This window comes from Carcharhinus amblyrhynchos, chromosome 33 (assembly GCF_965287045.1).
Source record: "Carcharhinus amblyrhynchos chromosome 33, sCarAmb.v2.hapA, whole genome shotgun sequence".
Taxonomy (NCBI): Eukaryota; Metazoa; Chordata; class Chondrichthyes; order Carcharhiniformes; family Carcharhinidae; genus Carcharhinus; species Carcharhinus amblyrhynchos.
This window is the reverse complement of record NC_137356.1, coordinates 94,714-121,490: the sequence shown is the minus strand read 5'-3', so window position 1 is coordinate 121,490 and position 26,777 is coordinate 94,714. Positions and strand designations below refer to the sequence as shown.

The window sequence follows — 26,777 nt, the reverse complement described above, 5'->3', positions numbered from 1 at the left end:
GACTGTTTGATGGGGGGACAGTGTAGAGGGAGCTTTACTCTGTATCTAATCCCATGCTGTACCTGTCCTGGGAGTGTCTGATGGGGGGACAGTGTAGAGGGAGCTTTACTCTGTATCTAACCCCGTGCTGTACCTTCCGTTGTGGAAAATAGCAGCAGACAAAATAATGAAGAGCTGTGAAAGTTGGGAAAGATTTGCTGATGAAGCAGAATGAAAAATCAACTGTTCAAATCCTGGCTGGGAGTTTGTTCTGGAATACTTACCATTAATCAAGTAGCCTGAAGCGATTGCTATATTAACCTTCACTAACTTGGGGTCCCCCCTGTAAAACATAAGAGGAAAGGATTCAACAGTTTCAATTGCTGCTCAACACAGAATCAGCAAGATTCATGTCAGCAATTCTCCAATTCAGTGATCAGAGGATGTGGTAACAGGGTTAGTCAGAGGTCATAGAGCATCGATTGGGTTAGTTACAGATTCTGTGTCTGCTGCATTCAGAGACAGCAGACCTGGTGGATGGGAAGACCTTGTGGGGCATTTTGTGTAGACCCCGGGTTAGAGCGGTGGATAAAGTAATGGAGAATAACATGGGGATATCTGTAATTACAGTTGAATCTCTGAGTGTAACCTTTAGTTGGAACCCATGCAGAGTAAATTGGAGACAGAGACAGTTGTTAGGAAAGATGAAGCTGTGAAAAGTGGGTTTTAACAAACACATGATCAAACAAATAAAGGAAGAGAGTACTGAAGATGTAGGGTGTAAGAGACAAATGTAAATTCCACAGTGAGAACAGAACTTTAAAAGAGGCAGTATTCCTGGAAGAGTGAATTAAACGATCGGGATGCCAGAGGAATTCTTTCACCTTCAAAATCTTCAAATCCACCTCCGAGAATCAAGGTTTAATATAAGTATTTAAAATATGTGAAAATTTTCTATAAAGATATAAATGGATGGTGGGGGCCAGGGGGTAAGAACAGTATGTTTAAATAATCTACATGAGCAGGACTGATTCTGTTTGCAGAGAGCTAAAATTCCATGTGATCTAAATCTGATTTTAAAAATAAATAGACCAGGGAAAGCAATGGGGCATCTGAGTGCAATGGGGTGTCCGAGTGCAATGGGGTGTCCGAGTACAGAGGGGCGTCCGAGTGCAATGGGGCGTCCGAGTGCAGAGGGGCGTCCGAGTGCAATGGGGTGTCCGAGTGCAGAGGAGCGTCCGAGTGCAGTGCCTCGGAAGTAGGGTAGCTATGGCCACAACTTGGAGAAGAAGGGGAATGGGAAGGAATGTTCCTGATTGATCAACCTGAGCTTCTCCATGTACAGAATTTGGGGGGGTGGGGGGAGACACATTCCCATTTTAACAATCAACTGGCAGCATTCCGAGATTGTTAGTGAGATTGGGAACTTTATGAAATTGATTTCAGAAATATTTCATCAATTATTCCCAGAACTAATCATAGTTTATTTTCTCATTTCCTCCTTTCCTTCTGAGGTGCTGGTGGGATCTCAGGGTTAATCAATGAAGTTAACAAGGAAAGTTGTTTCCCAGTTCGCTCAATCGAGAGAGTCTGCAACTCTCAGAATCATGGGTTTGAAATTTACACTGGGTTAGAGATGATGTTGAAACTGTTGCTTTCACTCAGGAGACTAAGTGCTCCATTCAGAGCACGACAGTTAAGCCCCAGCAGGAACTGAGCCTATTTTTAGGTCAAACCAAGTAAACAAACTCAAATTACATTCGGACAAATTAAAAGGGGGCAGCTCCCCAAAAGGAGTGGGAATGGCCAAAAAGGAACTGAGAGTAACCGCTTGCCTCTTACAGCAGAGTTTAATAACTCAGCAAAGATCAAGCACTGGAGCAGGAACCATGCTGATTCCGGAGTCACTTGGAGTACAGCACTCTGCATCACATCGACACCCGGAGTCACTGGGAGTACAGCACTCTGCATCACATCGACACCCGGAGTCACTGGGAGTCCAGCACTCTGCATCACATCGACACCCGGAGTCACTGGGAGTACAGCACTCTGCATCACATCGACACCCGGAGTCACTGGGAGTCCAGCACTCTGCATCACATCGACACCCGGAGTCACTGGGAGTACAGCACTCTGCATCACATCGACACCCGGAGTCACTGGGAGTACAACACTCTGCATCACATCGACACCCGGAGTCACTGGGAGTACAGCACTCTGCATCACATCGACACCCGGAGTCACTGGGAGTACAACACTCTGCATCACATCGACACCCGGAGTCACTGGGAGTACAGCACTCTGCATCACATCAACACCCGGAGTCACTGGGAGTACAGCACTCTGCATCACATCGACACCCGGAGTCACTGGGAGTACAGCACTCTGCATCACATCAACACCCGGAGTCACTGGGAGTACAACACTCTGCATCACATCGACACCCGGAGTCACTGGGAGTACAGCACTCTGCATCACATCGACACCCGGAGTCACTGGGAGTACAGCACTCTGCATCACATCGACACCCGGAGTCACTTGGAGTACAGCACTCTGCATCACATCGACACCCGGAGTCACTGGGAGTACAGCACTCTGCATCACATCGACACCCGGAGTCACTGGGAGTACAACACTCTGCATCACATCGACACCCGGAGTCACTGGGAGTACAGCACTCTGCATCACATCGACACCCGGAGTCACTTGGAGTACAGCACTCTGCATCACATCGACACCCGGAGTCACTGGGAGTACAACACTCTGCATCACATCGACACCCGGAGTCACTTGGAGTACAGCACTCTGCATCACATCGACACCCGGAGTCACTGGGAGTACAACACTCTGCATCACATCGACACCCGGAGTCACTGGGAGTACAACACTCTGCATCACATCGACACCCGGAGTCACTTGGAGTACAGCACTCTGCATCACATCGACACCCGGAGTCACTGGGAGTCCAGCACTCTGCATCACATCGACACCCGGAGTCACTGGGAGTACAGCACTCTGCATCACATCAACACCCGGAGTCACTGGGAGTACAGCACTCTGCATCACATCGACACCCGGAGTCACTTGGAGTACAGCACTCTGCATCACATCGACACCCGGAGTCACTTGGAGTACAGCACTCTGCATCACATCGACACCCGGAGTCACTGGGAGTCCAGCACTCTGCATCACATCGACACCCGGAGTCACTGGGAGTACAGCACTCTGCATCACATCGACACCCGGAGTCACTGGGAGTCCAGCACTCTGCATCACATCAACACCCGGAGTCACTGGGAGTACAGCGCTCTGCATCACATCGACACCCGGAGTCACTTGGAGTACAGCACTCTGCATCACATCGACACCCGGAGTCACTGGGAGTCCAGCACTCTGCATCACATCGACACCCGGAGTCACTGGGAGTACAGCACTCTGCATCACATCAACACCCGGAGTCACTGGGAGTACAGCACTCTGCATCACATCAACACCCGGAGTCACTGGGAGCCCAGCACTCTGCATCACATCGACACCCGGAGTCACTGGGAGTACAGCACTCTGCATCACATCAACACCCGGAGTCACTGGGAGTACAGCACTCTGCATCACATCGACACCCGGAGTCACTGGGAGTCCAGCACTCTGCATCACATCGACACCCGGAGTCACTGGGAGTCCAGCACTCTGCATCACATCGACACCCGGAGTCACTGGGAGTACAGCACTCTGCATCACATCGACACCCGGAGTCACTGGGAGTACAACACTCTGCATCACATCGACACCCGGAGTCACTGGGAGTACAGCACTCTGCATCACATCGACACCCGGAGTCACTGGGAATACAACACTCTGCATCACATCGACACCCGGAGTCACTGGGAGTACAGCACTCTGCATCACATCGACACCCGGAGTCACTGGGAGTACAGCACTCTGCATCACATCAACACCCGGAGTCACTGGGAGTACAGCACTCTGCATCACATCAACACCCGGAGTCACTGGGAGTACAACACTCTGCATCACATCGACACCCGGAGTCACTGGGAGTACAGCACTCTGCATCACATCGACACCCGGAGTCACTGGGAGTACAACACTCTGCATCACATCGACACCCGGAGTCACTGGGAGTACAACACTCTGCATCACATCGACACCCGGAGTCACTGGGAGTACAACACTCTGCATCACATCGACACCCGGAGTCACTGGGAGTACAGCACTCTGCATCACATCGACACCCGGAGTCACTGGGAGTACAGCACTCTGCATCACATCGACACCCGGAGTCACTGGGAGTCCAGCACTCTGCATCACATCGACACCCGGAGTCACTGGGAGTACAACACTCTGCATCACATCGACACCCGGAGTCACTGGGAGTACAGCACTCTGCATCACATCGACACCCGGAGTCACTGGGAGTACAGCACTCTGCATCACATCGACACCCGGAGTCACTGGGAGTACAGCACTCTGCATCACATCGACACCCGGAGTCACTGGGAGTCCAGCACTCTGCATCACATCGACACCCGGAGTCACTGGGAGTACAACACTCTGCATCACATCGACACCCGGAGTCACTTGGAGTACAGCACTCTGCATCACATCGACACCCGGAGTCACTGGGAGTACAGCACTCTGCATCACATCGACACCCGGAGTCACTGGGAGTACAGCACTCTGCATCACATCAACACCCGGAGTCACTGGGAGTACAGCACTCTGCATCACATCGACACCCGGAGTCACTTGGAGTACAGCACTCTGCATCACATCGACACCCGGAGTCACTGGGAGTCCAGCACTCTGCATCACATCGACACCCGGAGTCACTGGGAGTACAACACTCTGCATCACATCGACACCCGGAGTCACTGGGAGTACAACACTCTGCATCACATCGACACCCGGAGTCACTGGGAGTACAGCACTCTGCATCACATCGACACCCGGAGTCACTGGGAGTCCAGCACTCTGCATCACATCAACACCCGGAGTCACTGGGAGTACAGCGCTCTGCATCACATCGACACCCGGAGTCACTTGGAGTACAGCACTCTGCATCACATCGACACCCGGAGTCACTGGGAGTCCAGCACTCTGCATCACATCGACACCCGGAGTCACTGGGAGTACAGCACTCTGCATCACATCAACACCCGGAGTCACTGGGAGCCCAGCACTCTGCATCACATCGACACCCGGAGTCACTGGGAGTCCAGCACTCTGCATCACATCGACACCCGGAGTCACTGGGAGTACAGCACTCTGCATCACATCAACACCCGGAGTCACTGGGAGTACAGCACTCTGCATCACATCGACACCCGGAGTCACTGGGAGTCCAGCACTCTGCATCACATCGACACCCGGAGTCACTGGGAGTCCAGCACTCTGCATCACATCGACACCCGGAGTCACTGGGAGTACAGCACTCTGCATCACATCGACACCCGGAGTCACTGGGAGTACAACACTCTGCATCACATCGACACCCGGAGTCACTGGGAGTACAACACTCTGCATCACATCGACACCCGGAGTCACTGGGAGTACAACACTCTGCATCACATCAACACCCGGAGTCACTGGGAGTACAGCACTCTGCATCACATCGACACCCGGAGTCACTGGGAGTACAACACTCTGCAGCACATCGACACCCGGAGTCACTGGGAGTACAGCACTCTGCATCACATCGACACCCGGAGTCACTGGGAGTACAGCACTCTGCATCACATCAACACCCGGAGTCACTGGGAGTACAGCACTCTGCATCACATCAACACCCGGAGTCACTGGGAGTACAACACTCTGCATCACATCGACACCCGGAGTCACTGGGAGTACAGCACTCTGCATCACATCGACACCCGGAGTCACTGGGAGTACAACACTCTGCATCACATCGACACCCGGAGTCACTGGGAGTACAGCACTCTGCATCACATCGACACCCGGAGTCACTGGGAGTACAACACTCTGCATCACATCAACACCCGGAGTCACTGGGAGTACAGCACTCTGCATCACATCAACACCCGGAGTCACTGGGAGTACAGCACTCTGCATCACATCGACACCCGGAGTCACTGGGAGTCCAGCACTCTGCATCACATCGACACCCGGAGTCACTGGGAGTACAACACTCTGCATCACATCGACACCCGGAGTCACTTGGAGTACAGCACTCTGCATCACATCGACACCCGGAGTCACTGGGAGTCCAGCACTCTGCATCACATCGACACCCGGAGTCACTGGGAGTACAGCACTCTGCATCACATCAACACCCGGAGTCACTGGGAGTACAGCACTCTGCATCACATCGACACCCGGAGTCACTTGGAGTACAGCACTCTGCATCACATCGACACCCGGAGTCACTGGGAGTCCAGCACTCTGCATCACATCGACACCCGGAGTCACTGGGAGTCCAGCACTCTGCATCACATCAACACCCGGAGTCACTGGGAGTCCAGCACTCTGCATCACATCGACACCCGGAGTCACTGGGAGTCCAGCACTCTGCATCACATCAACACCCGGAGTCACTGGGAGTACAGCACTCTGCATCACATCGACACCCGGAGTCACTTGGAGTACAGCACTCTGCATCACATCGACACCCGGAGTCACTGGGAGTCCAGCACTCTGCATCACATCGACACCCGGAGTCACTTGGAGTACAGCACTCTGCATCACATCGACACCCGGAGTCACTGGGAGTCCAGCACTCTGCATCACATCAACACCCGGAGTCACTGGGAGTCCAGCACTCTGCATCACATCAACACCCGGAGTCACTGGGAGTCCAGCACTCTGCATTACATCGACACCCGGAGTCACTGGGAGTACAGCACTCTGCATCACATCGACACCCGGAGTCACTGGGAGTACAGCACTCTGCATCACATCGACACCCGGAGTCACTGGGAGTACAACACTCTGCATCACATCGACACCCGGAGTCACTGGGAGTACAACACTCTGCATCACATCGACACCCGGAGTCACTGGGAGTACAACACTCTGCATCACATCGACACCCGGAGTCACTGGGAGTACAGCACTCTGCATCACATCGACACCCGGAGTCACTGGGAGTCCAGCACTCTGCATCACATCGACACCCGGAGTCACTGGGAGTCCAGCACTCTGCATCACATCGACACCCGGAGTCACTGGGAGTACAACACTCTGCACCACATCGACACCCGGAGTCACTGGGAGTCCAGCACTCTGCACCACATCGACACCCGGAGTCACTGGGAGTCCAGCACTCTGCATCACATCGACACCCGGAGTCACTGGGAGTCCAGCACTCTGCATCACATCGACACCCGGAGTCACTGGGAGTACAACACTCTGCATCACATCGACACCCGGAGTCACTGGGAGTACAACACTCTGCATCACATCGACACCCGGAGTCACTGGGAGTCCAGCACTCTGCATCACATCGACACCCGGAGTCACTGGGAGTCCAGCACTCTGCATCACATCGACACCCGGAGTCACTGGGAGTACAACACTCTGCATCACATCGACACCCGGAGTCACTGGGAGTACAACACTCTGCATCACATCGACACCCGGAGTCACTGGGAGTCCAGCACTCTGCATCACATCGACACCCGGAGTCACTGGGAGTCCAGCACTCTGCATCACATCGACACCCGGAGTCACTGGGAGTACAACACTCTGCATCACATTGATGTGGATGTGGTATCGAGTATGACAGCCAGGAGGTAAACCTGGAGTTGTATAAAGCATTGGTGAGGCTACAGCTGGAGTATTGTGTACAGTTCTGATCGCCTCACTATAGGAAGGATGTGATTGCACTGGAGCGGGTACAAAGGTGATTCACCAGGATGTTCCCTGGGATGGAGCAATGGAGCTATAAGGAGAGGTTGGATAGGCTTGGATTGTTTTCTTTAGAGCAGAGAAGGCTAAGGCGAGGACATGGTTGAGGTGTATAAGATTATGAGGGGCTTGGATAGGCTGAGCTAGGAGCAGCTACTCCCATAGATTGAGGGGTCAATCATAGTTTTAGTTTTTGTAGTTACTGTTTTAGGGTAAGGGGCAGGAGATTCAGAGGTGATTTGAGGATCTGGAGTGCACTGCCAGGGAAGGTAGTGGAGGCCAGAAACCTCACAACCTTGGATCAGCACTTGAAACATCATAATTTTCAAGGATATGGGACAAGAGCTGAAAAATGGCATCAGCACAACTTTAGTAGCAGTTATTGTTCATGCAGACTCTATGGGCTGAAGGGCCGCTGCCTGACTGTGATACCAGAGTCAGTGGGGAGTACTGCAGTCTGCATTTCATTGACACCTGGATTCCTATAATGAATCCACAGGATTCAGTCCTTTGAACTGGAGCTTGTGCATGAGGTGGGAGGATCCCTTAAATGAAAGCAAAAAATGCTAAACCTGAGTTCAGAGAATACACTTTTGACCAATGTTTCTAATTTCCAGGAAAGATTAAGTGTATTGGTCAAAGAGCATTTGAAAATCAGTCAACAAACACTGAAAGCAAGAGCAAATAAAAATGCCAGATTGGAGATTTTGTTGCTGGAGACAAGGTTTTTAATATTGTTACCTGTCTCTGTTAAAAGCCAGGTTTATTAAACATTATCAAATCAAAAGGAAACTCAATTATGTAAGCTATGTAGCGAGTACTTCAGACAGAGGCAAAGTCTGCAAGTATGTCATATTAATATGTTAAAGCAGTATTATGACAGGGAAGTTAGTTAGGGGAGGTGTGTGTTTACAGTGGTAAAAGTTGGGAGTGAAATCAAAACATCAGATGATTTTTGAGAATGAAACAGAATCTGAAAATTCTGAAGTTGACCCTCCAGTAATCAGAATGGAAAACACAGAGCTGCTTAAAAATTTAGGTGTAATATTAATCTACCTTACAGAAAACTGTGGGGGTGACTTACAAAAGTTTTAACAAACTCATAAATCAATTTGGGTGAACAGGGCAGAGGATATGGTGGCAGTGTCACCCGGGACGCAGTTCAATTCCAGCTTTGAGTGATTGTCTGTTTGGAGTTTGCACATTCTCCCCATGTCTGTGTGGGTTTCCTCCCACAGTCCAAAAATGTGCAGGTTACGTGGACTGGCCACACTAAATTGCCCTTAATGTCCAGGGATGTGAAGGTTAGGGGGATTAATGGGGGAAATACGGGGGATTATGGGGATAGGACCTGAGTGGGATGCTCTGTCAGAATCGGTGCAAACTTATTGGGCCAAGTGGCCTCCCTCTGCACTTAGAGATTCTATGAACACACCTTTGGCCATACAATATTGGAGATGCATCACCCATAAAATAACATCTTTACAGACCCAATCCAGACGAGTTAGCTCAATTGAGGAAAGTGATAAAGTCCACAATGGAAAATGACACATTGAACCTAGTTGCAGTGACTGAGTTCACCTGTTGTAGTGATACTGAAATCAAATGAGTCAGAACAATTATGGATAGATTATCTCAATGTGGTAACAGTTTTATATCAGATTCTATGATTTGAAGACAGTATTGAGAAGACTGAACAACCAAGCTTTGTAACAAAAGTTGATTTATTGGAGCAATATTGGCAAGTTCCATTGACAAATATGGTTGAAGAAATATCAGTTTTGTAATCTTGGTTGGACTTTATCAATGCAAAGTCGTGCCTTTTGGGATGAAGAATGCACCACAAACTTTTCAAAGATCAACCAACAAGGTAATTGGAGATTATGTAACTGTATTGTGTGTACTGATGATTTGATTGTTTTCAGCCAAACGTGGGAGAACATTTACAAAACTTGATCCATTGAACCACCACAGTGCAGGAGGCCATTCACCCTCTGAAGTCTACACCAATTCTCCAAAACAGCATCTTAACAACTCCCCTGCCCTGTCGCTGTAACTCCAAGCAACCCACGGCCAATCCACCTAACCTGCACATCTTTGGAGTGTGGGATGAAACTGGAGTACCTGGAGGAAACCCATGCTGAAATGGGGAGAATGTGCAAACTCCATACAGACAGTCACCCAAGGCCGGATTTGAACCTGGGTCCCTGATGCTGTGAAGAAGCAGTGCTCACCACCCACCCTTATTTGGTCCTCATTATGGGACAAGGCTTAATAATACCAAAACAATGAGAAATAAAGGCTACCTTGGATTTTCCCCACGCTAATTCAAAACAAGCGACTGTGTGGTACATGGGCATGAGAGAGGTTGTTCTGAATTCCAGCACCACAATGGCTCCACCCGGTGAGCTTGTTAAAGAAAAGCAAGAAATTTGAATGGACAGAGGAATGTCAAGAGTATCAAGTTTAAAGCTGTATCCACTACCACACCGGTTTTAGCAGCACCAAATGATGCTAAGGAATTAAAATTGGCTGGTGATGTCAGCAATGTGGGTGCTGATGTAGTTCTAATACAGGAAAACGAGATGTGGATCGAACAGCCAGCCAGTTACTTCTCTTGAAAATTAAACTCTTGCCAGCAGAAATACTCAACTGTGGAGAAAGAAACTAGGTTTAATGTTGGCTCGACAACATTTTGAAATCTACAATTCCAGCAATTCTGGAGAGGCTGCTATTTATACAGACCATAATCCTTTAACCTTTTTAGCAGAATTTCATACCAAGTACATAAATTATTTAGTTGGAGTTTAATGCGACAATGATTCACATTGTGGGAAGAGACAATATCATTGCAGATACTTTATCGAAGGCAAAGATGTAAATACTGGAATAGGATGATCAAGATGGACTTGTGTGAATATGATTACGTAAAAGTCTTGGTGTTATTTTTTATCTAAATACACTGTAACTGCTTGAGTGAAATCTATATATGTAGAATAGAGAAAGTGATATGGGGAGATTGTAGCAGTAAATGAGAATGCCTCTTTAGATATCTTTTTGTTTTTATTCTGTTGTAAGGAGTGTCAGGAGCAATATAGAGCTTTAAATTTAATTTGTATTTGGATGTTAAGGTAAAACCCTGTTTTAATTTCATTTAAACATGTTTGAGAGCTGGGTAACGGAAAGTCTGGAGCCCTCTTTGTGAGCATGCATCTTAATGACGTTTAACAACTTTCAAACTGAAGAGGTGGGGTACGAAGGGATTAGTTGTTTAGTGAAGTTAAAATAAAATCAAGTAGAAAGGACTATGCTGTTGATAAGTGATAGGGGTCCATAGCCAGAGAAAAGGACAAAAACACAGAAGTCAGTTACTGTGTGTACCAGAGAAGATCTAATCTCTCCAATAAGAAATCCTGCAACCCTGCTGCAGAACTGAGTTTAGGGAACCAATGTGTTTGCTCTGAAATTGAGGTAAAGTGAGTTTAGTTTTGAGTATCTCAAAGAGAGATACAGCTCAAGAAAAGCAGCTAGTAAATGCTCAGGAATCTGCTGGAAGAAAACTGTTTGAAACAGAGCTAAACTAAGCTGTAAAAAAAGGAGCACATCCACAATCTCTTGATTTGATTTTGATTTGATTTATTATTGTCACATGTATTGGTATACAATGAACAGTATTGTTTCTTGCACACTATACAAAGCATACTGTTCATAGAGAAGGAAATGACAGGGTGCAGAATATAGTGTTACAGTAATAGCTAGAGTGTAGAGAAAGATCATCTTAATGCAAGGTAAGTCCATTTAAAAGTCTGACAGCAGCAGGGAGGAAGCTGTTCTTGAGCCGGCTGGTACGTGACCTCAGACTTCTGTATCTTTTTCCTGACAGAAGAAGATGGAAGAGAGAATGTCCGGGGTGTGTGGGGTCCTGAATTATGCTGGCTGCTTTGCCAAGGCAGCGGGAAGTGTAGACAGAGTCAGTGGATGCGATTGGGCTACATTCACAACTTTTTGTAGTTTATTGCGATCTTGGGCAGAGCAGGAGCCATACCAAGCTATGATGCAACCAGAAAGAATGCTTTCTGTGGTGCATCTGTTAAAGTTGGTGAGAGTCGTAGCTGACATGTCAAATTTCCTTAGCCTTCTGAGAAAGTAGAGGCATTGGTGGGTTTTCTTAACTATAGCGTCGGCATGGGGGGACCACGACAGGTTGTTGGCGATCTGGACGTCTAAAAACTTGAAGCTGTAGCCCCTTTCTACCGCATCCCCATTGATGTAGACAGGAGCATGTTCTCCTTTACGCTTCCTGAAGTTGATGACAATCTCCTTTGTTTTGTTGACATTGAGGGAGAGATTATTGTTGTTGCACCAGTTCACCAGATTCTCTATCTCATTCCCATATTCTATCTCGTCATTGTTTGAGATCTGACCCACTACGGTGTTGTCAATAAACTTGAAAATTGATTTGGAGGGGAATTTGGCCACACAGTTGTAGGTATATAAGGAGTGAGTGGGAACTGAGTGAGAAGGGCTTTGGCTCGCTGGGCTTAGGCGAGAGTAGGCTTAGAGAAGGTGAGTGACAGATTTCTACCTTTCGCCGCATACAGGAGGTTGGGACATGGCAGGGAATTTAGGGAGGAATATAAGTTGTGTCAGGTGCCACATGTGGGAGTTCTTGGTGGTGTCACGTGTCCCCAAGGTCCACATCTGCAGTAAATGTTTAGAACTGCAGCGCTTGAGGGCCTGGGTCAGGCAACTCGAGGGGCGTTTGGAGGATGCGTTTCTAGTCAGGGAAAACGAGGAGTTGATGGCTAGGAACCACGAGCAGGAAGAGGTCCCAAGGGCTGAAGAGCAGGAAGGGTGGACGACGGTTAGGAGGAGAAAGAGGAAGAAGAAGAGTAGTCAGGGTCCCCCGGCCTCCCCAGAGGCCCCCCAAAGTTCGTCGACAGGGGCACAGAAAGATAGGCAGGAGGGGGAGACTGACTTAGAGGGACAGAAGGGGGCTGGCAAGGTGATAGTGGTAAGGGATGGGAGGGTCTGAGGTATTGATAGGAGGTTCTGTGGACAGAGGCGAGACTCCAGGATGGTGGTCTGCCTCCCTGGAGCAGGGGTAAAGGATGTAACGGAAACGGTAGAGGGAATTTTGAAAGGGGAGGGGACCCAGGCAGAGGTCATAGTACACGTAGGGGAGGGGGACATAGGAAGGAGGAGTAGGGTAGAGGTCCGTAGGCAATTTAGGGAGTTGGGGTCCAAACTAAAGAGCAGGACCTCCAGGGTGGCACTCTCTGGGTTGCTGCCCAGAACCAGCAGAGCAAAGAATGACGAGATCATGCAGCTGAATGCATGGTTGAGGGATTGGTGTAGGGTAGAGGGCTTTACTTTTGTGGATCACTGGGAGGTATTTAGGAGAGAAGGGCAACTGTACAGGAGGGGTGGGGAGAGTTTGAACGGGAGGGGAACTAGTGTCTTAACGGGGAGGTTAGCTGGGGTGTTCAGGAATGGTTTAAACTAATAGGGAGGGGGGGTGGGGAGGTGGCTGGGAGAGAGTCGGGTGAAAGGAAAATTATCAGGGAGAAGGAGGTTCCGAGGGACACTCGTGGGTTGAACTGTGTCTGTTTCAATGCTAGGAGTGTGGCAGGGAAAACGGATGAGCTTAGGGCCTTGATGTTTGTGAGGCAGTTAGATGTGGTGGCTGTAACAGAGACGTGGTTACGGGAAGGGCAGGACTGGCAGCTGAATGTTCCTGGGTACAAGTGTTTTAGGTGTGACAGAGGAGGGTTGAAGAGAGGTGGAGGGGTGGCACTGTTAGTAAAGGAGCACATCACAGCAGTGCAGAGGGAGGACAATATGGAAGAGACAGGGATTGAGTCGCTGTGGGTGGAGTTGAGGAATAAAAAGGGAGAGATTACGTTGCTAGGGGTATACTATAGGCCACCCAACAGCCCGAGGTCAGTGGAGGAAGGCATTTGCAGGGGCATTTTGGATAGGTGCAGGAAGAATAGGGTGGTTGTAGTGGGTGACTTTAATCTTCCTGGAGTGAATTGGGGGGGGCCTAGAGCTGGGGGTACGGAGGGAGAGGAGTTTGTGAGATGTGTTTTGGAAGGGTCCCTAGAGCAGTATGTAACTAGTCCGACTAGGGGAGGGGCTATACTGGATTTAGTGTTGGGTAATGAGCCGGGGCAGGTGGTTGAGGTTGAGGTAGGCGAACATGTGGCTAACAGTGACCACAAGTCCGTCTACTTTAGGATAAAAATGGAAAGGGACGAGTGCCGGCCGAACAGGAGTGTGCTGGACTGGGGAAAGGCGAGCTATGGCAGGATTAGGAGGGAGCTGCAGGACACTGATTGGGAGGGACTGTTAGCTGGAAAGTCCACGGTTGGCAAGTGGGAGGCTTTTAAGGGCAAAATGAAATGGTTGCAGGGGAGGTATGTTCCAGTTAAGCGGAAGGATGGGAAAGGCAGGATTAGAGAGCCGTGGATTACAGGGGGTATTGAAGACTTGGTCAGGAAGAAGAGGGAGGCTTATGTTAGGTCGAAACGACTGGGTACAGAGAGTGCGCTGGAGGAATATAGAGAGAGTAGGAGGGAGCTAAAAAGGGGAATTAGAAGGGCGAAGAGAGGGCATGAAATGGCTTTGGCTGGTAGGATTAAGGAAAATCCAAAGGCATTTTATTCCTATATTAGAGGCAAGAGAGTGGTTAGAGGGAAAATTGGTCCTCTTAGGGACAAGAGTGGAGAGTTGTGTATTGAGTCGGAGGGAATGGGGGAGCTCCTGAATGAATACTTTGCGTTGGTATTCACGAAGGAGAGGGGTTCGGAATCGTGCGGTCTCTTGGAGGGAGCTGAGGATCAGTTGCATGAGATATCTATTACGAGGGAGGAAGTGCTAGGGCTTTTAGGTAGCGTAAGGACGGATAAAGCTCCGGGGCCTGATGGTATTTATCCCAGACTGCTTAGGGAGGTGAAAGATGAAATTGCTGGGCCTCTGGCGCAAATCTTTGTCTCTTCTTTGGACACAGGTGAGGTCCCAGAGGACTGGAGGGTAGCAAATGTGGTACTGCTGTTCAAAAAAGGTAGTCGGGACAACCTTGGAAATTACAGACCGGTGAGTTTGACATCGGTGGTAGGGAAATTAATGGAAAAAATTCTTAGAGGTAGGATGTATGAGCATTTGGAGTGTTGCGATCTGATTAGGGATACGCAACATGGCTTTGTTAGAGGGAGGTCTTGCCTTACGAATCTGGTGGAATTCTTTGAGGAGGTGACAAAAACGGTTGACGATGGGAGAGGCGTTGATGTCATCTATATGGATTTCAGTAAGGCGTTTGACAAAGTCCCTCATGGTAGGCTGGTAGAAAAGGTTAAGGCGCATGGAATACGAGGTCAGGTAGCTAGGTGGATTGAGAACTGGCTGGCCAATAGGAGACAGAGGGTAGTTGTGGAGGGGACCTTGTCGGGCTGGAGGCCAGTGACCAGTGGTGTGCCGCAGGGCTCAGTACTGGGACCTCTCCTCGTTGTAGTATACATAAATGACTTGGAAGAGAGCGTAGGTGGTGTGATCAGCAAGTTTGCTGATGACACCAAGATGGCAGGGTTGGCGGGTACTGAACTGGATTGTCAGGTGATACAACAGGATATAGATAGGTTGGTGCATTGGGCAGATAGGTGGCAGATGGAATTTAATCCTGACAAATGTGAGGTGATGCATTTTGGAAGGAATAATGCAGAGAGGAGCTATGTGATAAAAGGTAGACCGATTAGGAGTATAGACATACAGAGGGACCTGGGAGTGCAGGTTCACAAATCCATGAAGGTTGCGTCACAAGTGGAGAAGGTTGTTAGGAAGGCTTATGGAATGTTAGCCTTTATAGGAAGGGGTATAGAGTATAAAAGCTGCCGTCTAATGCTTCAGTTGTATAGAACGTTGGTTAGACCGCATTTGGAGTACTGCGTCCAGTTCTGGTCACCTTACTACCGGAAGGACGTGGAGTCTCTGGAAAGGGTGCAGAGGAGGTTTACCTGGATGTTGCCTGGCATGGAGGGGCTGGGTTACGAGGAAAGGTTGGAGAAACTGGGACTGTTCTCCTTGGAAAGACGGAGATTGAGGGGGGACATGATAGAGGTATATAAGATACTGAAGGGAATAGATAGAGTTAATAGTGAGAGACTGCTCCCTAGACTGGGTACAAACACGAGAGGTCATGATTTAAGGGTGAGGGGGGAGAGGTATAATTTGGAAGTGAGAGGAAGGTTCTTTACGCAGAGAGTTGTGGGGGTATGGAACGCGCTACCGAGTAGGGTGGTGGAGGCAGGCACATTGGACTTGTTTAAGGTTCAGTTAGATAGACACATGAGTGAAACGAGGATGGAGGGTTATGGTAGGGGCTATTAAATAAGGGTTAGAACCTTGGGAGACACCGGAAAGGCAGGCTTGTGATTAACGTTTTTGTCTTTTTATTCCGCAGGTGGAGGTTCACCTCGTTGTCAAACGAGGGGCATGCACACGGTGGGTCGTGCATGGGCTGCTCTTGGAGGTTCCAGGAGTGGCCTCATACTTCGTGTCGGTGTGTGTGTGCTTGATCCTGGACCGGTAGACGGGCGCCGCAACAGCTCAGTGACTATCACTGCTAGCTGTGCAGATACATGGATTTGGGCCTGTGTCTGTGGGAGTTTGCGCATTCTCCCTGTGGTTGCGTGGGTTTCCTCTGGGCGCTCCGGTTTCCTCCCACACCCCAAAGATGTGCTCTTAGGCTGATTGGTTTTACCAAATTGACACTATTCTCCCCTGAATCTGGCTAAGTTAGGGGTTCCATTCGTAGACACGCAGGGTAGAATAGGTGTAGGGTGATGCGGCGGCGCGGGCTCGTTGGGCCGAAGGGCCTGTTTCCCAAGCTGGGTTGTTCTTTGTTTGAGTATAGTAGGGGGCTGAGAACACAGCCTTGTGGAGCACCGGTGTTGAGGATGATCATGGAGGAGGTGTTGTTGTCGATCCTTACTGATTGTCGTCTGTGAGTTAGGAAGTTCAGGATCCAGTTGCAGAGGGAGGTGCCGCGGCCCAGGCCATGGAGACTGGAGATGAGTCTTGTTGGAATAATAGTGTTGAAAGCTGAGCTGTAATCAATAAATAGGAATATGACATAGGTGTCCTTGTTATCTCGGTGTTCCAGGGTTGAATGCAGGGCCAGGGAGATGGCGTCTGCTATGAACCTGTTGCAGCAGTGGGCAAAGTAGTGCATCTAGGTAGTCCAGATGGCTGGAATGGATTCGTGCCATGACTAACCTTTCGAAGCACTTCATAATGAAGGATGTCAGAGCCACCGGCTGATGGTCATTAAGGCACGCAGCTTGGCTTTTCTTAGGTACTGCAGAGATGGTCATCTTCTTGAAGCAGATAGGGGCCTTAGATTGTTGTAAAGAGAGGTTGAAGATGTCTGTGAATATCCCTGCCAGCTGATCCACACAGGATCTGAGTGCTCGTCCGGGTACCCCATCCCCACCAGTCGCTTTCTGTGGGTTGACCTTCAAGAAAGCTGCTCTGACATCTGCAATGGTGACCCCCAGATATAGGTTCATCCCGGGGTTCCAGGGTGGAGGGTGTGCTCTCGCTGACCTCTTACTCAAAATGGGCATAGAATGCATTGAGCTCATCAGGGAGAGGTGATTGGTGCTGGCGATTTTATATACCTTCCTCTTGTAGCCTGTTATGTCTTGCAGACCTTGTCATAGTCGGTGGGGATCAGTGTGGCTAGCCTGGGACTCTAGCTCGGTCAGGTACTGTCTTTTGGCACCAGTGATGGATCTCTTTAGATCGTATCTGGCTTTCTTGTATAGGTCAGGGTCGCCTGACTTGAATGCCTCAGACCTAGATTTCAGCAAGCAGTGGACATCTCTGTTCATCCATGGTTTCCGCTTGGTGAATACACAGATTTGCTTCTTCGGCGCAGAGTCTTCTACACACTTACTAATGAAGTCAGTGACTGTAGAGGTGTACTCGTTCAGGCTGATGGCAGAGTTTTTAAATACTGACAGTCCACTGACTCCAAGCAGCTCTGTAGAAGATCATCCAATTCCTCAGACCAACTTTGCACGACTTTCTTTGATGAATTCTCCCGCTTCAGTTTTTGTTTGTAAGCTGGGAGCAGGAGCACAGCCTTGTGGTCTGATTTGCCAAAGTGTGGGCAGGTGAAAGAGTGGTAGGCATGTTAGATATTTGTGTAGCAGTGGTTTAGGATGTTTGGGCCTCTGGTGGAGCAGGAGACATGTTGGTGGAAACTTGGTAGTACGCTCTTGAGCTTGGCCTGATTGAAGTCCCCAGCCAGTTGAACAAGGCCTCGGGATGTTATGTCTCAAGGCTATTCATAGTGGTGAATATTCGTCCACCGTGATCCTCATGTCTGCATAGGGTGAGATGTAAACTGCCATCAGTATAACGGAGGTGAACTCCTGTGGAAGGTAGTAGGGGCGGCATTTTAGCGTTGTGTATTCTAGGCCTGGGAGCAGAAAGTTGCCAGTGTTGCTACATCTAGGCACATTAGGAAGCAGACCCCACTTCCCCTAGCTTTGCCTGAGGCTGCTGTGCAGTCCATTCGATGGACTAAGAAGCTCTCCGGTTGTAGGGCACTGTCCAGTGAAACAGGAGTGAGTCACGTCTCCGTGAAACAGAGCACACAGCAGTCCCTCAATTCTCTTTGGAAAGTGAGTCTGGCTCTAAGTTTGTCTAGCTTGATTTCCAGAGATTGGACACTTGCAAGTAGTCAACTGGGGAGGGAGACCTGGGACCGCACTGTTTCATTCTCATCTGCAGGCCATGTTCTCTAAGCTTCCTGGAGTGTCTAATTCTTTTCGAGCCTGAGAGACGGTGAGGGTGATTTCTCAATTTCAGCTCAGGGTTTACTCGATGGTGTCACTCTGATGAAGGGTGAACTTGCTGCTCAATTAATGAACCTCACTAGCTGCTGTAGGATGAGAATTCACTAGTTCTACAGATGATTTCACAGAATTGTTACAGCACAGAAGGAGGCCATTTGGCCCATCATGTCTGTACCTGCTCTCCAAATGAGCATTGTAACTCAGTACCATTCTCCTGCCTTTTCCCCATAGCCTTGCACATTGTTTCTATTTCAAACAATTATTTAATGCCTCTTGACGTCCTCAATTAAACCTGCCTTCATCCCGCTCCCAGGTAATACATTCCAGATCTGAGCCACTTGTTGTGGGGAAAGGATTTTCCCACATCACATCTGCTTCTTTTGCAAATCACTTCAAATCTGTGCCCTCTCATTCTTCATCCTTTTATGAGCAGACACAGTTTCTTCCTATGCACTCTGTCCAGCCCCTCATAATTTTGAACATCTCTTCAAGAACAGACCCAACTTCTCCAGTCCATCCTTAAAACTGAAGTTTCTCATCCCTCAAACCAGTATTGTAAACCTCTTCTGCACTCTCTCCAATGCGTTCACATCCTTCCTGCAGTGTACACAAGAGGTCCAACTAGTCTCTTGTATAAATTCAACATAACCTTATTGCTTTTGTACTCTATGCCCCTATTAACAAAGCTCTGCATTCTGTATACTTTATTAACTGATCTCTCTCCACCTGTCTTGCCGCTTTTAATGTCTTATGCAGCCATACGTCCAGGTCCCTCTGCTCCTGCACCACCTTAAGAATGTTATCCCCTATTTTAGATTGTCTCTCCAGGTTCTTCCTACCAAAATGCATCACTTTGTCTGTCATCTGTCTGCCCACTCTCCCAATTTGTCCATGTCCTTTTTAAGTTCTACACCATTCTCGTCACATTTGGGTTATCCGTAAACTTTGAAATTGTCCCCTGCATACCAAGATCATTAATGTATATCAGGAAAAACAGAAATACTTCCATGAAAGGCATCTAGTTGTCCAGTTGCAAGACATCATTCCCTTTATCCAGAGTATCCATGCCACCATCTCCACTCAAAGATATGTGTTAATTGAAAACAACAGAGACAATCAACAAAATATCACCCTCTACTAATGAACAGTGGCAATGAACCAATTTTTTACTGGAGGTTTTGTGCCACTTGGACCTTGTAATTTAATATCCGATGGATGAAGGGGTATTGACTAAAGCCAGTTGTGATAATACTATGCTTCAAGAACTGTGTTTGTCAGTTCCTTGTGTTTTTTTGTATTATCAGTGCTATTCTGTCTATAACTGTATTGTTAATGCTGCAGCACAATTGCTTCCAATTGCTAGAATGTTTGCTTTAGTCTAGACAAATGCTGTTCTTAGGTAGGACTTGATGAGGTTGAGTGACAGGTATAGACATGTGACTCAGTGGAGCTAGGCTTACATAGAGAATTCAAGCTTAGTTGTGTTTAGATGCTGCTTTTGAGTTGAGAGTAGTGCCTTTCTCTCTTTCCCTCTCTGAATTCTGGAGACCAGGAGCTGCCAGAGAACTAGGGTTACTTCTGTGAAGTTCTGCCATTTCAGTATATATGTTCCTCTGGAAACTGCTATCTGGATCTCTGTTCAGAAGTGTTTCAGGTAAGCATACTTACATTTTGTGCTAACTAATTCTGAAGAAGGATGTATGTCTATGGGGATATTGCTTTAAATTGGAACAACAGAGATAGTTAGCTGTTAAGAATTATACTTTGTCATGTTTAAGTATTTTGATTGGTAAAAGTTATGCTAATTCTTATACTCCAACTGTGTTCTTAAATGAAGTTTGTTTTGATAAAAGCTTCCTAGTGGGTCACTTGAATGATACCTGGAGAAAAACACCTTATACTCACCCTAATCCGGAGTTGAGGGGATTGAGCTATGAGGAGAGGCTGAATAAACTAGGCTTGTACTCGTTAGAGTTTAGAAGAATGAGGGGAGATCTCATTGAGACGTATAAGATGATGAATGGGATGGATAGGATAGAGGTGGAGAGACTCTTCCCGCTCAAAAAAGACAGTAGGACTAGGGGGCACAGCCTCAAGATAAAGGGGAGGCGGTTTGGAACGGAGTTGAGGAGGAACTTCTTCACTCAAAGGGTGGTGAATCTCTGGAATTCTCTGCCCATTGAAGTGGTGGAGGCTGCCTCGCTAAATATTTTTAAGAAGCGGGTTGATGGGTTTTTGATAAGCGAGGGGATTAAGGGTTATGGGGAGAGGGCGGGAAAGTGGAACTGAGCCACGACAGATCAGCCATGATCTTATTGAATGGCGGGGCAGGCTCGAAGGGCTAGATGGCCTACTCCTGCTCCTATTTCTTATGTTCTTATGTTCTTAATGCCAAAATCAAATGTAAAAGTTGGGGTCTAGGCTAACTGCATAATATACCCTGGAGATTCTGGTCTGATCCCTAACACTGTCCAGATGATGAGCTAGTATATTAATGCTAGCTTTGGTGTCAGTTTTAAGATTGGTACCAAACCCTTTAACTTGCATGGTAATTGAAAAATAATCCCGGCTTAGACTTTCCTTAGAAACTCTAATTCTATCTGTGCTCCAGTTTCCAATGTCTTGGATAGTGTTCATTTCATAAATATTCTTGTTGGACTAGTGCTAAAAATGTCAGTCCTCCTGCATTGGAAGTATTCTGCACCCCCTGCTGAGCAATCTTGGTAACTGTGACCACAACATTGTCATCTCAAAGTGGATGCTGTGGGGTTTCCTGCCCTTTTGCCAGATTTCTGACTAAGCAGGATTGCTGTCCTTGGACCTACCCACTTACTGGAGTCATCTACAGCCTTGGTGTCGTGACGGTTGGAACCCAGTTTATTTCTGAGTTAAGCCTGGCTCGCGAAGAGCTACTTGATAAAGAGTGAGGTCGTCTTTGATCTGCAAAAAATCTGAGAGTTTCTCATCATGGACTCTGATGACAATGTTGTCATAAATAAGTACACCTTTCAACAGAGGAGCGAGTAAGGCGATATAGGTTGATAAATAATGTAACAGATTCCCTGGTTTTTGGGATTTGCGATTAAAATGCACTTGTATACAAGGTTTTGTTTTAGGCTAAAATATGCTCTGAAGTTTTTAAGGATAGTCTGGAAGTCTGTGGAAGTCACTTCCAGCCCATTGTCTCGAGGAGGTTTTTGGTGACCAGTCCTACAGCATAAAGGAATGAACTAACCCAGTGCTTCTGCTCTTTAGTGTTAAGGACTAATGCTGCTCGATATTAGAGGAAATGTTTCTTCCATCTTACAGACATTTGAAAGGGCAAGATAGAGTCAGTGATAGCTCGTTGGGTGCAGACATCGTAACCAATTTCCACTTTACCCTCACATTCTGAGTGAAAAAAGATTCTTGTTTCAATCAGATTTTCACATCGTGGGTGTTCCATCGATGGCCTCAACACTGTGTTCGATTGATGTGACACCACCACTGAAGGCACTGGATTCTAGAAAGGCTGTGGGCCCTGACAATATTCCAGCAATAGTACTGAAGACTTGTGCTCCAGAACTGGTCCCTTCCCTAGCCAAGCTCTTCTAGTACAGCTACATCACTGGCGTCTGCCCAGCAATGTGAAAAATTGCTCAGGTATGTCCTGGACACAAAAAGCAGGACAAATCCAAACTGTCCAACTGCTGCTCCATCAGTCTACTCTCAATCATCAGTAAAGTCAGGACGGTGACAAGAACACGACAATGAGCAAAATTTAGTCAGCAATAAGCTGCCCACTGGTGTTCAGTTCAGGGTCACTCAGATCCTAACTTCATTACAGCTTTGATCCAAATATGGACAAAGGAACTGAATTCAAGAGGTTTAAGAGTGACTGCTCTTGATATCAAGACAGCACTTGATCAAATGTGGCCTCAAGGAACTCAAGCAAAATTGGAGTCAATGGGAATCAGGAGGAACCCTGTCCGCTGGGTGAAATCATACCTGGTACAAACAAACATAGTTATTACATATCAACAAGCAGCAGAAGTCGGTCATTCAGTCCCTCGAACCTGCTCTGCCACTTAATAAGATCGTGGCCAATCTGATTGTAACCTCGTATCTACATCCCACCTTACCCGACAACCTATCACCCCTTGCTTATCAAGAACTTATATAGCTCTGCCTAAAAATATTCAAAAACTGTTTCCATCGCCTTCGTGAGAAACTTGTTTGACCTTCTGAGTGAAAAATTTCTCCTAATCTCCATTTTAAATTATTTTTAAACAGTGAGCCCCTAATTCTAGATTCTCCCTCAAGAGAAAACATCCTCTCCACACCCACCCTGTCAAGACCCCCTCAGGATCTTATATGTTTCAATCAAGTCCCCTCTTACTCTTAGCTCTAGTGGAAACAAGGCTAGCCTGTCCAACCTTTTCCTCATAAGACAATCCATCCATTCCATAATTACTCTAGTAAACTGTCTCTGAACTTTTGCCAAAGCATTCATATCGTTCGTTAAATAAGATGACCCAATGCTGTCCACAGGAGTCCAAACGTGGTTTCACTATTGTTCAGTACAACTGAAGGATAATCTCTGCATTGACATCGAGCCTGAGTTATAATATTAACTTCTAACCTTTTTGTATGTAATTCTGAATGAAAAGAGTGATTGGGATATTGCATTTCAACAATCTGAGGCAAGTGTGTGAGACGGAGTATGGAAAAGACAGAATCTGGTGAAATGGTGTGAAGACAATAGGGGCAGAATTAGGCCATTCGGCCCATCAAGTCTGCTCCACCATTCAATCATTGCTTCTTCAGCTGAGTCAGCTAATACGTGATCTCAGACTTTTGTATATTTTTCCTGACGGGGAGTATGTCCAGGGTGCTTGGGATCTTTGATAATGCTGGCTGCTTTATGAAGGCAGCGGGAAATTTGAGTTATAAGAAAAGGCTGGATAGACTGGGAATTTTTCTCTGAAGCATAGGAACCTTAGAGGTGATCTTATAGAGGTCTACAAAATAATGAGGGGCATAGATCAGCTAGCAAGTCAATATCATTTCCCAAGGTACGGGAATCTAAAACGACTACCTCTGGCAGCTTGTTCCAGACACTCACCACCCTCTGTGTGAAAAAAATTGCCCCTTTGGACACTTTTGTATCTCTCCCCTCAGCTTAAACCTATGCCCTCTAGTTTTAGACTCCCCTACCTTTGGGAAAAGATATTGACTATCTACCTTGTCTTTGCCCCTCATTATTTTACAGACCACTATAAGGTCACCCCTCAGCTTCCTACGCTCTAGAGAAAAAAGTCCCAGTCTATTCAGCTTCTCCTTATAACATCAATCCATCAAGTCCCAGTAGCATCCTAGTAAATCTTTTCTGCACTCTTTCTAGTTTAATATTATCCTTTCTATAATAGGGTGACCAGAATTGCACACAGTATTCCAAGTGTGGCCTTACCAATGTCTTGTACAACTTCAATAAGACGTCCCAACTCCCGTATACAATGTTCTGATCGATGAAACCAAGCACGTCGAATGCCTTCTCCACCACTCTGTCCATCTGCGACTCCACTTTCAAGGAGCTATGAACCGGTCCCCCTAGATCTCTTTGTTCTGTAACTCTCCCCAACGCCCTCTCTTTGACTCTCCTCCTTAACTGAGTAAGTCCTGCCCTGGTTCAATCTACCAAAATGCATCACCTCACATTTGTCTAAATTAAGCTCCATCTGCCATTCGTCAGTCAACTGGCTCAATTGATCAAGATCCCGCTGCAATTGGAGATAACTTTCTTCACTGTCCACTATGCCACCAATCTTAGTGTCATCTGCAAACTTACTAACCATGCCTCCTGTATTCTCATCCAAATCATTAATATAAATGACAAATAACATTGGACCCAGCACTGATCCGTGAGGCGCACCGCTGGTCACAGGTCTCCAGTTTGAGAAACAGCTTTCTACAACCACCCTCAATTTTGTATCCATTTAGATACTTCACCCTGGATTCTGTGAGATCTAACTTTATGCAACAACCTACCATGTGGTACCTTGTCAGAGGCCTTGCTAAAGTCCACGTAGACAACATCAACTGCACTGCCCTCATCTAGCTTCTTGATTACCCCTTCAAAAAAACTCAATCAAATTTGTGAGACATGATTTTCCACTCACAAAGCCATGCTGACTGTCCCTAATCAGTCCTTGCATCTCTCAATGCCTGTAGATCCTGTCTCTCAAAATACCTTCCAACAATTTACCCACCACAGATGTGAGGCTCACTGGCCTGTAGTTTCCAGGCTTTTCCCTGCAGCCCTTTTTAAACAAAGGCACAACATTTGCCACTCTCCAATCTTCAGGCACCTCACCCATGACTATCGATGATTCAAATATCTCGGCTGGGGACCCGCGATTTCCTCCCTAGCCTCCCACAATGTCCTGGGATATACCTCATCAGGTCCCACTGATTTATCTATCTTGATGCACTTTAAGACTTCCAGCACCCCCTTCTCTGTAATATGTACACTCCTCAAGACATCAATGTTTAATTCCCCAAGTTCCCTAACATCCATGCTTTTCTCAACAGTAAATACTGATGAGAGATATTCATTTAGGATCTCACCCATCTCTTGTGGATCCGCACACAGATTACTTTGTTGTTCCTTAAGAGGCCCTACTCTCTCCCTTGTTACTCTTTTGCCCTTTATGTATTTGTAGAAGCTCTTTGGATTCTCCTTTGCCTTATCTGCCAAAACAATTTCATGTCCCCTTTTTGCCCTCCTGATTTCTCTCTTAACTCTACTCCTACACCCCCTATACTCTTCAAGAGATTCACGATCCCAGCTGCCTATGCATGTCATGTGCCTCTTTCTTCTTCTTGACCAGGGCCTCAATATCCTGAGTCATCCAGGGTTCCCTACTTCTGCCAGCTTGCTCTTCACTCTACGAGGAATGTGTTTACCCTGAACCCTGGTGAACACACTTTTGAAAGTGTGCCACTTACCAGACATCCCTTTGCCTTCCCACAGACCCCTCCAATTAACTTTTGAAAATTCCTGCTTGACACCATCAAAATTGGCCTTGCCCAATTTAGAATTTTAACTTTTGGGCCAGATTTATCATTCTCCATAGTTATCTTAAAACTAATAGAATTATGGTCGCTGATCCCAAAGTGATCCCTCACAAACACTAAGACAAAGGAGAACCAGTGGATGTTATCTATTTAGATTTCTAGAAGACCTCTGACAAGGCGCCACACAGGAGGCTGCTGTTAGAGCAAGGTACTAGCATGGATAGAGGATTGGTTGATTGGTAGAAGGCAGAGGGTGGGGATGAAAGGACCCTTTTTAGGATGGCAGCCAGTGACTAGCATAGTTCTGCAGGGGACCACAACTTTTCACTTTATACATCAATAATCTAGGTGAAGGAACTGAGGGCACTGTGGCTAAATTTGCAGCTGATACAAAGCCAGGTGGAGGGACAGGTAGTATTGAGGAGGTGAGCAGGCTGCAGAAGAACTTGGACAGGTTAAGAGAATGGGCAAAGAAGTAACAGATGGAATACAACGTTGGAAAGTGTGAGATTATGCACTTTGGTAGTAAGAATAGAAGCATATACTATTTTCTAAATGGGGAGAAAATTCAGGAATCAGAAGCGCAAAGTGACTTGGAAGGCCTAGTTCAGGACTCTTCAGGTTAAGGTTTCAAGAAATTAGATATAGCTCTTGGGACTGAAGAGATGAAGGGACATGGGAGGAGGGGGGAATAAGGACATTGAATTCGATGATCAGCCATAATCAGAATGAATGGCAGCACTGGTTCAAAGGGCTGAACAGCTTAGTCCTACTTCTAGTATCTACGTTTCTATGTAACTCTCAGTTCGTTAAGAAGGCAAATTTAATATTCACATTCATTTCAAGAGGACTAGAATACAAAACCAGAGATGTACTGCTGAGGCTTTATAATGGTCTGCTGAGACCACATTTAGAATATTACAAACAATTTTGGGCCCCATATCTAAGGAAGGATGTGCTGAACCTGGAGTGGGTCCAGAGGAGGTTCACGAGAATGAT

General features: G+C 47.3%; 1 protein-coding gene across 1 annotated transcript in view; it reads right to left on the bottom strand.

Moving 5' to 3' along the window:
- Nucleotides 1–26,777, bottom strand: part of tlcd4b (TLC domain containing 4b) — a 64,694-nt gene that overhangs the window by 11,498 nt on the left and 26,419 nt on the right. Inside the window, exon 4 of the mRNA XM_080216750.1 lies at nucleotides 264–322. Within this exon, the coding sequence (XP_080072876.1) occupies nucleotides 264–322 (59 nt within the window). The remainder of the gene's footprint in view (nucleotides 1–263; nucleotides 323–26,777) is intronic.